The sequence below is a fragment of the Lissotriton helveticus genome, chromosome 3_1 (assembly GCF_964261635.1).
Source record: "Lissotriton helveticus chromosome 3_1, aLisHel1.1, whole genome shotgun sequence".
NCBI lineage: Eukaryota > Metazoa > Chordata > Amphibia > Caudata > Salamandridae > Lissotriton > Lissotriton helveticus.
This window is the reverse complement of record NC_136061.1, coordinates 68,559,118-68,573,034: the sequence shown is the minus strand read 5'-3', so window position 1 is coordinate 68,573,034 and position 13,917 is coordinate 68,559,118. Positions and strand designations below refer to the sequence as shown.

Sequence of the window (13,917 nt, the reverse complement as noted above, 5' to 3'; positions counted from 1 at the left end):
AAGACTCTTGAAAATTCTAAAAAGTGTATTCTCTAACATGCAAAAGCGTTTAAATTCAGTACATCTCTTTATATCTCTTTATATCTCTGAATTGAGTTATTTATTGGTCAGGACATTTTTTTTAACTTGAACTTAAAAATATTCATGCTCCTACGCCCCGTCTTGACAACAATGTCAATAGTGAATTAAGAGGCAAGTTCGTTATCATGTGCACCCTTAATGTGGCCTAGATTCCTTTACAGAGCAACATTATAGTCTGTTTATATCAGACCCAAGAGAGGAGCTTATGCAGCACACTGCAAGTATTAAATAAGAAACCTTGATGAGGAGAGGAAAAGAGATGCCCATCTTAGGCAAAGAGAACTTAGGCAAATATTTTATTTCACTATGCTTCCTTTTTCCTTATGCATCTGAGAGCACTTTGAAATATGTGAGCTCCCAAAGGAAGCATGGTGAAATAAAATATTTGTCTAAGATCACACATTTTTTCAATCTAGGGCACCGGGAAATATGCTAAGGCTTTTCCGATTTACATTGTGCTATTCAACTACTTGATCGTTATCTCTTTCCCTCTCCTATTTTACATCCAGGGTTTTTATTTAATACTTGATATATTGGGTTAGAGCATGAATAACAGGCAGAAGCGATCAGAAACTCCGCTTGTTTTAGGCTCTAGGGTACAAGAGGCACCAGGTTCGAACTTTTAATGGCTTACCCACCCCTAATAGCTAAAGAACGAAAGCAGTGATTTATTAGAACTATAGTAAATCCATGCACTCCAAGGATATTTCATAAGGATTTATTGTAGCAACAGCACAGGAACTGCCTTCAGTCCAGGCAGTCAACTCCCAAGTGCACAACATCTAGATTTAGAACAAAACTGATACACAATACATTTAGAAAATAACAATGCTCTTAAAGAGACATCATGATAAGTACAACATGCACATGTACCAAATACATATGCAGGTTGAGTCAAAAAAACTTCCTCTTGCGTATCCCTCTGTTGCATTACTATGAAGATGCCCTATTGGGGTTTGCTTTTGGACATTAACAGTTGTTAGAGTAAATTAGTAATGCTGTGTTTTGTATGTATTGAAATTCAGGCTTATATTCATACACGGATGAGGGCAAAGACATCCGACTTCCTGAAGGTGTTGAACCGCGCTCGTCCAGATGCTGAGAAGAAGGAGATGAAAACTATAACGTAAGTGCCAATGGACACAGGGCAAAAATGATGCCACTTCAAGACAATTCAAGATCCTGCACGGTATGGCCTTGGATGCTCCGCTCTAGTTCACTTGTATATAGAAAGCAATAAAACATGGATGCAAGAATAATGGAGCGTTGTATAAAATGTGCAGTTTGTCAAATACATTGAGCCACCGTACAGATTTTTAGAATGGGACAAAAAAAGGGCACACTTTAGAGGACTCTTTCAAAATCCAATACATAGTCACCACATTACAGTCATTTGTTGTTTGCTGAGAAGAATAAATGTGGTGATGCATCAGAAACTGTAGAATAGAAGGTATTTAAATCAACTCTGCATGGATGGATTTATTAGCAAACAATATCAACATAAAAAGATGTTAACTATGCAGTCTTTGGCTCCTGATTGGATTTGTTGTAATTGGGGGTGAGGATAACAATCTAAATGTTTTGACGTTAATAGATGCAAGAACTAAACCTCCAATGTTCTCCACGGAGACAGCAAGGACAAGCATTGCCCTTAAACAAAAAATGTGTTTATTATCAATGCCAAGATCGACTTCCAATGCTAAATCTGATTGTAGACATCCTAAATGCTAAATTAATTTAGGACATCGGAACTGGTAATTTCCATAAGCACTAAACTTTTAGGCATTCAAAGCATGTTAATTTTTACCTTCTACAAGATGCAAAACTATTGTTACTAGTAAAAGTTTACATCGAGCATTGTATCTCTGTAGACTATACTATGATTTATCATCCCAAGCAGTGTTTCTAGGCTCCAAATAGAATTTGATAAGAGCATGTACTATAAAAATATCCTTTAGTGGGGAAAAACGTTGTGTGGCAGCAAAACCTTCCTTGTTGGTAGTTAGTAACGATAAAAGTATTACTGGTGACACCAATTACCTGAATGGCCATGGCATCAGACAGTTCTTTTTAAGGGTAAGGCATACGCTGCACAGGTACAATCTTGTATCTCAAAATAGACGTGCCTTCAAAGAAACTTGCAACTCTCGCTTTGAAAATGCTAACACATTGTTAAATTTGTTATTTTTTTCAAAACATTTCTATCAGAGGAAACTAATGTTGAGTCCCCTAACTAATCGTACAGTTGTTAGAACTGCCTGACACGCTTAGGCATAACTATTGGCGAATATGCACCGCTTCCATTGCAAAAATATTGTGCGTGTTTTCATGAACAAAGTTTTGTCATCAACTGAATTTGGGAGTACTGAATATAAAATCACAAATGGAGTCAAAAAGCACGTGATCTTTCATTGTGTTAAACCTTTCGCAGGGATTTGGGGATAAGTAATGGTATACTTTAGGTTGCTTTCTGGGTATGGTGCAACAAAGCTGTTGGTCCAATCTGCCATCCTGTTTTTGACATTACTGCACACCAGTGGTTATCTGCTTATTCCGCAATCAGGAAAAATATACCAGGGTTTCGCTTTTTGTTTTGCCTTGTTTGGAAACTGTTTTAGTTATAATTCACTGCAGACAGTAGGTTCTTCCCAGTGTGTAATTGTATTACTATACTCTTACCTGTAGCTTTATTGAGGCTCTGAATTCTGCCAGCATGTTCAATACAGCTTCTCAATCCACCATTGTTGAGAATAACGCCTGTAACTAGGTAGAGGGCATTTCGGGCATTTCCAGTCACAAATGACTGCAGGGTTAATACGCTGAACTCCTTTCTAGGAGACATTTCTCCCAGCTCTGTTGCCAACCAGCTTCTTCTGCAGGTTCCCGAACCGCTACCTATACAGGTTTTGATGAATTTGTTTCTGGCAGGTCTCTAGAAGCTGCTCCTTAGTGGTGATGGTTGTGTTGTTTAGAATTGCACTCCAGGATCCTTCAAGATTTGCTTTCTCTGGCAGTCTTTCTTTCTCAGAGTTTTTGATCCTATTGGATTTTGGACTCCAAGGACTTTGTTTCTAGGAATAAAGGGTAATGTGTTTCATTTTCCACAGGCTCCCTATCCTGGTCATATCTCGTTGTTGGATAGGCAGACTGGCCTGATCAAGCATGTCACAGTATAGTCTGCTAAGGAGGACCATCTGGCGTCATCTCACCTGAACTGTGACAACATTTCTGAGTTGAACCAGGTGCTCAATCTATGGTCACTTCAGTAGTGTTATTATGATCAGACCACACATGCTGTCCTTAAACTTCCTCCCATTTTCAATTTGCAACGGTCTACCTCACTCTTAATAAGAGTGTCGCCAAAACACTTGCTAAGTCTGCATGTAATTGTTCCGGCTTAGGTCATTAAGAGACAGAAGTACTGACCGCTATGAAATCTATGGAACCTGGATGTATAGAAAGGTCCTGACTACAGTCGGCACATCTCAGAATTGACTGTGTTCGAGGCATGTGGGCTGCTGAATTCATATCTATAGCATAGATCGCCGCCTAGTGTTGGGTCCGGATGATTGCACATTGTTGTCCTGGAAGAGTCTTCGAAGTATCACGAGATAGGTGGCTCCTCCCCTGGACTACAGTGCGCATGGGCATCGACTCCATCCTTAGATTGTTTTTTTCCGCCATTGGGTTCGGATGTGATTTCGTTAACTCCGGTTCGGAATCGATCAAAACTAACTTTTTGCAGGCCAAAAGGCCTTTTTCGATCGGTCGGTATTGTTTGCGTTCGGTGCCCCACTTACTCCAACTCTTCGAGTCAGAGATCCGGGGAGTCGCGTGACTCTTCGGGATCGAGGCCCGGTCGACGCAGCAAGACTTCGACGGCATGGAGCGGAGTCCGTTCAAGCGCTGTCCCGTGTGTGGATCCAAGTACCCACACATCGACGTTCACCCAGTCTGCAATAAATGCCTGTCGCAGGACCACGACGAGGCCAACTGTATGGCCTGTTCCAGGTTTCGATCTAAGAAGACCATCAGGCTTCGGCGCGCCTCGAGGCCCAGCGTTCGGCTCCAGCACCAGTAGACATCTTCGTCAACGAAGAAGCGGACGAGCCGCAGGATCACCTTCAAGTTTCACCACCATCGGTGGTCGTCGAGTCCGACTACGAAGCGGACGCTGAAGGCCAAGACGTGGAGGACGTCGTCGACGAGGTAGGGGACGACGACGAGGCCTACGGGGCCATGGAAGATAGCTCAGAGGAAGAGCTATACCCCGTTCGTACTTTTACTATGGCTAGGGTCGAGGGATCGCCACATGGCCTTACCCAAGACCTTCCACCAAGATCCACGACCCCGCCTTCCGGCCCGGCTACGGACACTTCGGCGGAGCCGCCATTGTCTACATCGAAACCGAAACTGAAACCAACGGTGTCGACGAAGACTAAAATGGCCGACGCGCCATCGAAACCGAAGACGTCTGCTCCCCCATCGACGCTGTCGTCTTCGGAGGCCTCTAGGCTGAAAAGTTGTCGGACCGTCCACGGCGCCGAAAGTGGTCAAGGAGCCCGGCTCACGGAAGGCCGTCGAATCGGTGTCGAGCAAGACAGTCGACCCGAAGCCCAAGAAGGCGATCGAGGCCGCTCCGGGAAAGGCCGTCCAGCCAAAAGCCATAAGGCCTGTCGACACTACGTCTACCAAGGGCGCGGCGTCAAAGTCTGCGACCCCGACGCCAAAGGTCAAGGCTGCCGATCCGAAGCAGTCTGCGGCAGTGGTCAAAGATCTTGGCGCACCAGTAAAGGATGCTCCTGCGCCTCGGACGGAGAAACAGAAGGCGTCCACGCTCGGATCTTCTCCTGGACGCGGACCGAGGACAACGGTCGGGTTGGCGAAACCATCCGCTTCCTTTACGAAGCAGGTCTCGGACTCCCTCAAACGAATTAAAGACAAGGCTTCTGTGTCGGAACCGAAGACACATTCCGCACCGACGCAAGCTGCCCAAACGACACAGGCTTCCACGCCGCTCCTCTTCACGCTACCGCCTAAGGTGGCGCTGAAGGCCTTTGCTCCGCGGTCGGTGTCCACGGACACGGTGGTGTCGAACATAACTCCCCCGGCTGGGGGCCAGCAGCATCGACCACACGCTTCGTCGGAGCACTCTGAGCAGTTTATCGATGCCGACACCGGAAGGCTGTCCCTTTACAAAAGGAAGATTACGGCATCACAACCTTTGGAGTCCTTTAGGATTCCACTGAAGCGCAAAAAGCCTGCAGAGGACACACCTGTCTTGACTGAGCCGGTTGTTCCACAGACTCTAAGAAGTGCAACACCCTCGCCCACCTATTCTGATGGCGGGGATGTGGATGAGCAGGATGAGGGGTACAATTTTCCCACCAACATGGACCCTGATGAGCAACGGGACTCGTGGGTGGAGCCAGGTGATCAAGGAGATCAGCAGGCAGCCCTTGACCCCCAGGTGTTCAACATCAAGACGTCTCCCACTGAAGATTCAACAGCATTTCATGCTTTGATTGAGAGGGCAGCCAAAAACCATAATGTTGATCTGCATGCTGACCCTGTGGAGGCGGAGTTCCTTTTTGACACTTTCTCCACTGCTGAAAAAACTGTGAAGACTCTTCCCATGCTCAAAGGGGTCCTCAGGCATGCTGCGGACATTTTTAAGGAGCCCACAAGGTCAAGGGTTGTTAACCCTCGGATTGAGAAGAAATACAGGCCGGCACCTGGCGATCCAACATACATAAGGGGCCAGTTGCCGTTGGACTCTTTGGTGGTCTCTAATGCCCGCAAACGGGCAAACTCCCAAACCACGGGTGAAGCTCCTCCCCCAGACAAAGAGTCAAAAGTGCTGGAGGCATCAGGGAAGAGAGTAGCAGCTCAGGCAGCCAACATCTGGCGTATTTCCAACACGCAGGCACTATTGGCCAGATACGACAGGGCTCACTATGACACCCTAGAGACCCTGTTGCAACACCTGCCAGATCAGTACAAAGAGGGAGCTGAGATGCTGATCCAAGAGGGAAAGCTCATTTCTAACGCTGCTATAAAGTGTGCACTAGACGTAGCTGATACAGCAGCAAGGGCTGTAAACACTAGCGTGATGTTGAGGCGTCCGGCTTGGCTCAGAATTTCCGGGTTCAAACCTGAGATACAGACTACCATCCTCAACCAGCCGGTGAACCCAGACAGGTTATTTGGTCCAGAGGTAGATACCACCCTGGAAAAGATTAAAAAAGATACTGAGACTGCCAAATCCATGGGGGCTCTCCAGTCCCAGCAGTTTCGAGGCAACACTTTTCGTTGCTCAGGCAATCGAGGTGTTACCAGAGGCCAAATGTCACAGCAGACGCAGTTCAACAAAGGTGGGGCGCAATCATCCTACCCCAAGCAGGGTAGAGGAGGATACCGAGGAAACAGCTCCAAGGGCAGAGGCAGAGGCAGAGGCAACAACAGTTCCCGTTCCTCTGCCACCAACAAACAGTGACTCCCTGTCACTGCCCCCCGACCATCCAACACCTGTCGGGGTGAGACTCCAACGGTTCCTGTCAGTGTGGAAGTCCATCACCACAGACAGGTGGGTCAGGAAACGTATCCAGTTCGGCTATTGTTTAGAGCTAACAGCCACTCCACCCAACATGCCCCCAAAACACCGTCCTATGTCACAAGAGCATTTGCACTTATTGCAGCAGGAGGTTCTGGCCATGCTTCAAAAAGGCGCGATAGAGCCCGTGCCAGTGGAGGAAGAAGGCACATGAGTGTATTCCCTGTACTTCTTAATCCCGAAAAAGGACGGGTCGCTCAGACCAATTCTGGACCTACGGCCCCTGAACCAGTACATCCTTTCAGAACACTTCCACATGCTAACACTGCAACAGGTTCTTCCATTGCTCAACCAAGGAGATTTCCTCGCAACCTTAGACATCAAGGATGCTTACTTTCACATCCCACTCCACCCCTCCCACAGAAAATACCTCCGGTTCACCATTCAAAACAGGCATTACCAATTCAAGGTCCTTCCTTTAGGGGTGACCACAGCCCCCAGAGTGTTCACGAAATGTCTGGCGACGGTGGCGGCGCACCTCAGGAGACAGAACGTCCATGTCTACCCTTACCTGGACGACTGGCTTGTTCAGGCAAAGTCAGCCCAGCAATGCGCGACCGACATGTCCCACACCATTCACCTTCTTCACAGTTTGGGGTTTTCACTAAACTATCCGAAGTCGCACCTCCAGCCAGCCCACGTGCGGCAGTATTTGGGCGCGACGATAGACACTTTGGCGGCTACAGCTCAGCCAAACCCAGTGAGGATAGGCAACATCCAGTCGCTAATCCTAAAGTTCAGACCACAACACTCACTTCCTGCGAGAGTGTTCATGCAGTTGATAGGCATGATGGCCTCCTGCATCTTCATAGTCCCGCATGCGAGACTGCACATGCGTCCGCTTCAGGAGTGCTTAGCACGTCAGTGGAATCAGGCTCATGGCCAATTAAAAGACCTAGTGTTGGTGACCGGTCGGGCGTACAGCTCTCTGCATTGGTGGAACCCACACAACCTTTGCAAGGGCCGACCGTTTCAAGAGCCTGTGCCACAGATTATCCCGACGACGGACGCATCTCTCCAAGGGTGGAGAGCTCATGTGCTCCAGTACACAGTGCAGGGACTGTGGACAACGCAGCAACAGAAGATGCACATCAACTACCTAGAACTGATGGCAATCTTCATGGCACTCATGTCATTCAAAGTACATCTGTGCCACAAAGTCGTGTTGATCCGGACGGACAACATGACGGCCATGTACTACATCCAAAATCAGGGAGGTACACACTCTCCACAGCTGTCTCATCTGGCTCAGAGCATGTGGAAGTGGGCCATTCAGAGGAACATCTTCCTCATGGCGGAACACCTCCCGGGCAAGGACAATCAAATGGCGGATCTGCTCAGCAGGTACAGCCACCAAATGCACGAGTGGGAGATACATCCATCAGTACTCCGCCCGTACTTCCAGCAGTGGGGTCATCCAGAGATAGACCTGTTTGCCACAAAGGAAAAAGCAACATGCCAAAGCTTTGCCGCCAGGTTCCCTCACCCACAGTCGCAGGGCAATGCGATATGGATGAACTGGTCAGGCAGATTTACGTACGCTTTTCCACCAGCACCTCTCATCCCGCTGGTGGCAAGGAAACTCAAGCAACACTCGATGACGCTCATCCTGGTTGCTCCAATGTGGGCACGCCAACCATGGTACACCACGTTTCTAGAACTCTCCGTGGTGCCGCATCAAAGGCTGCGCCTCACACCCAGGCTTTTGACGCAGAACCATGGCGACATTCAGCATCCAGATCCGCAACAGCTCAATCTGGCGATCTGGCTCCTGAGGTCTTAGAGTTTGGCTACCTTAATCTGCCTCCTGAATGCATGAACATCATCCGGGAGGCGAGAAAGCCCACTACCCGAGCTTGCTATGCAGCAAAATGGAAACGGTTTGTCATTTACTGTAATGAACACAATATCAACCCGCTGGATGCATCCATTCCTAATATCATCTGCTATTTGTTGCATCTTTACAAATGCAATCTAGCATATGCTTCCATTTGGATACACTTATCCGCCATAGCGGCTTATCTTCAAAACAGGCAGCATCTCTCTGTTTTCAGAGTGCCTGCCATTAAAGCCTTTCTGGAAGGGCTGAAGCGCATCATCCCCCCCCAGGACCCCGCCAGCTCCTGTGTGGAACCTCAACGTGGTCCTCACCAGGTTGATGGGCCCACCTTTTGAGCCTCTCCATTCCTGTGAGATTCAATTCTTAACGTGGAAAGTAGCCTTTCTCATTGCCATTACTTCTCTACGGCGTGTTAGTGAGCTGCAAGCACTCACTGTACAAGAGCCATTTATTCAAATTCATTCCAACAGGGTGGTGCTGCGCACTAACCCTAAGTTTCTTCCAAAGGTGGTGTCGCAGTTTCATGTTAATCAAACCATAGAACTGCCCGCATTCTTTCCAAACCCTGAAACAGTAGCCGAAAGAATGCTCCACACCCTTGATGTTAAAAGGGCGTTAATGTACTACATTGACAGGACGAAAGATTTCAGAAGACACAACAGCTCTTTGTTGCCTTCTCAGCCCAGCACAAAGGCAACCCCATTTCCAAAGCAGGAATAGCCAGGTGGATCGTGAAGTGCATTCAGATTTGCTATCACAAAGCTAAGCGCACTCTAACGGTCCCCCCCAGGGCCCACTCCACACGCAAGTTGGGGGCCTCCATGGCGTTCCTAGGCAATATTCCTTTGGAAGACATTTGTAGAGCAGCCACATGGTCTACACCACATACGTTCACTAAACATTACTGTGTAGATGTGCATTCCAAACAGCAGGCAGCTGTAGGACAGGCTGTTCTCAGAACACTTTTTCAAACTTCTGCAACTAGCACGGGCGGCCGCCGTTAGTGGGGGGACTGCTATGTATTCTATGCTATAGATATGAATTCATCAACCCACATGCCTCGAACTGAATATGCTACTTACCAGTATGCATCTGTTCTTGGCATGTAGGGCTCCTGACATTCATGTCGCCCGCCCTCCTCCCCGGCGCCCGTAGCGGTTGCAGACTTCTTCTTCTTACACTTACTCTTAAGCATGGTCATCGTTTACACTATTGCACTCCATCTTTGCCGCAATGGCTAAAAACAATCTAAGGATGGAGTCGATGCCCATGCGCACTGTAGTCCAGGGCAGGAGCCACCTATCTTGTGATACTTCGAAGACTCTTCCAGGACAACAATGTGCAATCATCCGGACCCAACACTAGGCGGCGATCTATGCTATAGATATGAATGTCAGCAGCCCTACATGCCAAGAACAGATGCATACTGGTAAGTAGCATATTCATTCCTTGTACTGTCTCCTGTACAGGACACCGGGCTAGTTTGGAGGGTCATCCTTGGCTCATCTTTGCCAAAATATATTTCAAAAAAGTTTATGAAACAGTCCTTTCTGATGCTAAGACACAGAAAAGCCTAGAACCTGGAGCAGCTGATTTGTGATTCCCTTTCGACGAGGGCACCAGCTTAGTCTTTTTAGATCACTATCAGAATGTGGAGTTAGTGCGCGAACTACCCCAATAATCCATCCACCTTGGCAACGTCTGTAGGGGGAGGACAGGTGATTATTCTTCAGGCGGTGCAAAAGTTTAGATTATTGCAGGTGATCGATGGGAAGATACAGAGCTGCATCAACCCGGGTTCAAAATTCCTACTTCTCAGACTGATTGAACCAGACTCCACTCCTGTCCTGTATATCAGGCACGACGCTCTGAATATCCATGCCTCACGCCATTTATGTATTTGCACATAGGATCTGTTCAACCTTTCTCAGGCATCCATTACCTGACATGGTGAAAAGCTTCTTGTCTCTCAAAGACCTTCCCTCCCCAGAGTTGGTGACCGTTTGGCCTTCATGAACTCACCTATTATAAGGGAAGATTGGGAGGGGAAAAAGCAGAGCGAGAAATAGAAAAAAACTTTAAGTGTGACAGAGATAGCTTCCAGAGAAATGGCCATGGGATTTAAATGGTGTAGGCTGTCAAAGCACAGGAGGAGGCCATAGATCTACCATGTGCCTTTTTCCAAGCCCTGTTCTCTACCACAAACGTTATGGAATGACCCACCAGACGATGAAAAATGGATACAGGCGGAACATTTTTGCCAAAGTTAACAATAAAGTGAGGTTATGATGAGAAGTTGTTTTGGCTGAGTGCTTATTGATGTCTTCCTTCCTGGCAGTTCTATCCTTAGTTAATCTTCACAAAGATGGAAAATGGAGATCTGCGAGCATACAAGGAAATCCATCTTAAATTAATAACTCGGGTACAGCTAGGCCTTCACCTATTCTTCATCTATCCATTCTCCCCACTTGTCTTCTCAATCCAAATTGGTCTAGAGAGAAGGAGAGAGAAAATGAACAAATATAGAGGGATTCCAAGTGGGTATAGTGAGTATAATGTGAGCAGTAGGGCTGTGCCTGAGTGAGCCGTACAATTCTCTTAGCTTTCTCTATACTGTGAGCATGCTACTATGCCCTTTCACTGCACTTTTCCCTGCACTTTCTGCTCATATCATCGCCCCGAGACCGAAGAGAATCCATACACTTAAGCCCTAAAGGGTATTTCATTACTGCATAATGTTTATGCCAACAGACCTATTCTTGTCACTACAGCGGAGCATCAAAAAACTAATTTACTAACAAATTATTTGTAGGTGTAAGAGACCGAAAGACCCACCATTTAGTGGCAGGTTGTATGGTGCAGAGATGGATGATTAATAACTGTGACTAAGAATTGACTAAGTCGTTCTGACAGGATCCGCGAAGGCTTCTCCTCCCAGTTTATGTATTCAGTAATCATGGGTGCTGCATCAGCACCTTAGCTGAACTTTCATTTCATCAAGATTTTATTTAATGCCACTGCAGTCTTCATCACCCAAGTGAATTGTGTTTTTAAAAAACCTACTACATGCACCTTCTGTGGTAATCCTCATCAATAGATTGCTTTATTCCTTGAATATCATGCCTGGGCTGCTGTAGCAGGATCTATGTTCTACTCCAAACCAAGGCAACAAATACACTTCCAAAATCTATGCAGCTTCTCTTATTTGGAATGAAAAAATCTGACCACATCACCACCACAGTTGTAGTTCTGCACCGGCTCTTACAAAGGCGTGATCAAACTTTAAAGTCCCCCTGCCTTGTACAAAACAGCCAAGCATAGACATTCTCCAGAGGGATCATACCAGACTTACAAGACCAGCAGCTGATCAGTAGGTAGGTCTACAAGAACAAACTGATTCTTCACCCTTAAGGTAAATATCACGGCTTCATGTTTCCTATACTTATTTACTGCCCGCATTACCAACTTTGATCTTTCTGTGTTACAAGCTCCTTAATGCTGGATGAAAACATTTTGGGTAGGACTGTTTGTTAGCTTCTTTTCATTCTTTGATCACCTTGGAACTGTATAGCGGTTGGATTCATCTGCTTACACTTTCTGCTGGTGCACACTAGATAGTGTTTTTATTTGAAGGATAGTCCTAGTTATGGCCTACTGTGTCATCAATGTGGCCCCATGGTTAGGTACCATGGGCCCACATTGATGACGAGTGCTGTGGTGCAGTTTCCCACATTCACTGTTAAATCCATGCTTGTCAGTGATTTGCCCTGCTCAGATTTCAGCATTAGAGAAATTATGTTCCAGGTAAGTATGTTGTTTCATCTTTTTTACTTACTCAAGCTAGCTAAACAAGTTGGATTTTCTTTATTTGATTGCCACCCTAAGCCAAAATATGCTTTGTTTTCTTGCTTTTCTCCTCTACAGGAATTACTTCTTTTCCCGGCTTTTTCCCCGCATCACACATCAGTGCAGCAATGGTGCTAGACTGGTCACATCGTTAAGCAAACTAAAGGCAGACAGTGCAGTTAAGGCCAGGAGATGAGGATCGCAGATAGGTATAAAGGAATGAGGACATGAGGTTTGCTGCTACTCTCAGGAAGGTTTAGAAGCAAAAAAGGAAGCTTGTGCTTCTGCATGCACCTTCGTTGACAGCACAAGCAGCTTCTATTTAAACCTAAACAGCAGCAGAAAAGTGAGTAGCAGTTTTAGAAACAAGATGTCCTGTGCCACTGTGGCATAGGAGCAGGTATCATCCCCAGTGATACCTGCTCCTATAAGTAGCAGTTTCTGAATATGGGTCCTTTTGTTCCACTGGCCTCAAAGCAGGACTCTAGGCATATGTATGTAGGGTAGTGTAAATAAGTCAGGAGGAAGAAGAATACATCTTGACCCAAAATACAAGCTTTCTTCAAAGACTAGTTCACACCAACTGCTGTTGAATCTCGCATAGGCTGGTCTGAACCCTTTTCCCACTGACTTTAATCGTACTTTATTGGTTTGATTCCTAGGATCCCTAAATATTTTGGGTGCGCTGTTTCCCAGGTAAAGAGCATGCCAGATTTACTAGACACACAGTGCATCAAAGAACCAATATTGTGGGGCTTGGAACAAAAGGATATGAGGACGATATTACAGATTGTACATCAAAAGTATTAGAAGCATTAACTGACTGTTTCTATCACTCTTTCAACAGGGGAAAGACCTTTGCAGCCCGTTGACGCTGCTCAGGGGCAGGAGAACACGACCAAATGCTGGAGCACTTGCTATCCGATAATCGCAACCCTAAAGACGATGCCAGTCTTGGGCTCCCAAGTGAACGCAATACCAATCGGATCCCTTTTGTATGCCACTTTGGGAAATAAATTCAGGACGAGCTGTGCTTGCAAGGACTCAAGAGTAAAAAAAAAAAAAAAGAAACATTAAAGTAAATTCCATTTTGATCATCTTTCTTTTCTATCTTTGTGGGTTTTTTCCAATGCGCTTTTGCTTTTTTGCATTACGTTGCCGGCCATGAGTTTCAGTATTGCGCACAAACATAATGCCATATATGTACATGTTTTCTAAATATTGGAGTTAAAAACTCTGTGTATCTATAAAACAAAAAAAACAAAAAAATGAGACGTAAGGTTTTGGGGTTAAATAATAAAGCAGATCTTTCTATCTTCAGGAGGTATTATTTTCTTGTTTCTGTTCAGTCGTTGAAGATGATCTACTATTATTTAAGTATGCATATCTACAATTCATTCAGTCTGTTTTTAAGCCCTTCCGTTTCTAACGAGCAACCTTTTTGCTGATCCGGTCAGTTCGAAATGTATCTTGTAAATGTGTCTATCTGTGATGCTTGCCACAAGTCTCTTTTGGCTTCAGTAGTGTTCCTACTCGT

General features: G+C 46.1%; 1 protein-coding gene across 3 annotated transcripts in view; it reads left to right on the top strand.

Moving 5' to 3' along the window:
- ARPC2 (actin related protein 2/3 complex subunit 2) overlaps positions 1-13,700 on the top strand; it is a 125,092-nt gene extending 111,392 nt beyond the window's left edge. The window contains exons 9-11 of one of the 3 annotated variants that reach the window (XM_078679256.1): positions 1,107-1,207; positions 12,459-12,589; positions 13,228-13,479. In XM_078679256.1, the coding sequence (XP_078535382.1) occupies positions 1,107-1,207; positions 12,459-12,576 (219 nt within the window). In that variant the 3' untranslated portion in view covers positions 12,577-12,589; positions 13,228-13,479. Of the gene's footprint in view, positions 1-1,106; positions 1,212-12,458; positions 12,590-13,227 lie in introns of those variants that run through there. The other 2 variants (XM_078679257.1, XM_078679258.1) reach the window with 2 other exon arrangements.
- Positions 13,701-13,917: the final 217 nt, after the last annotated feature.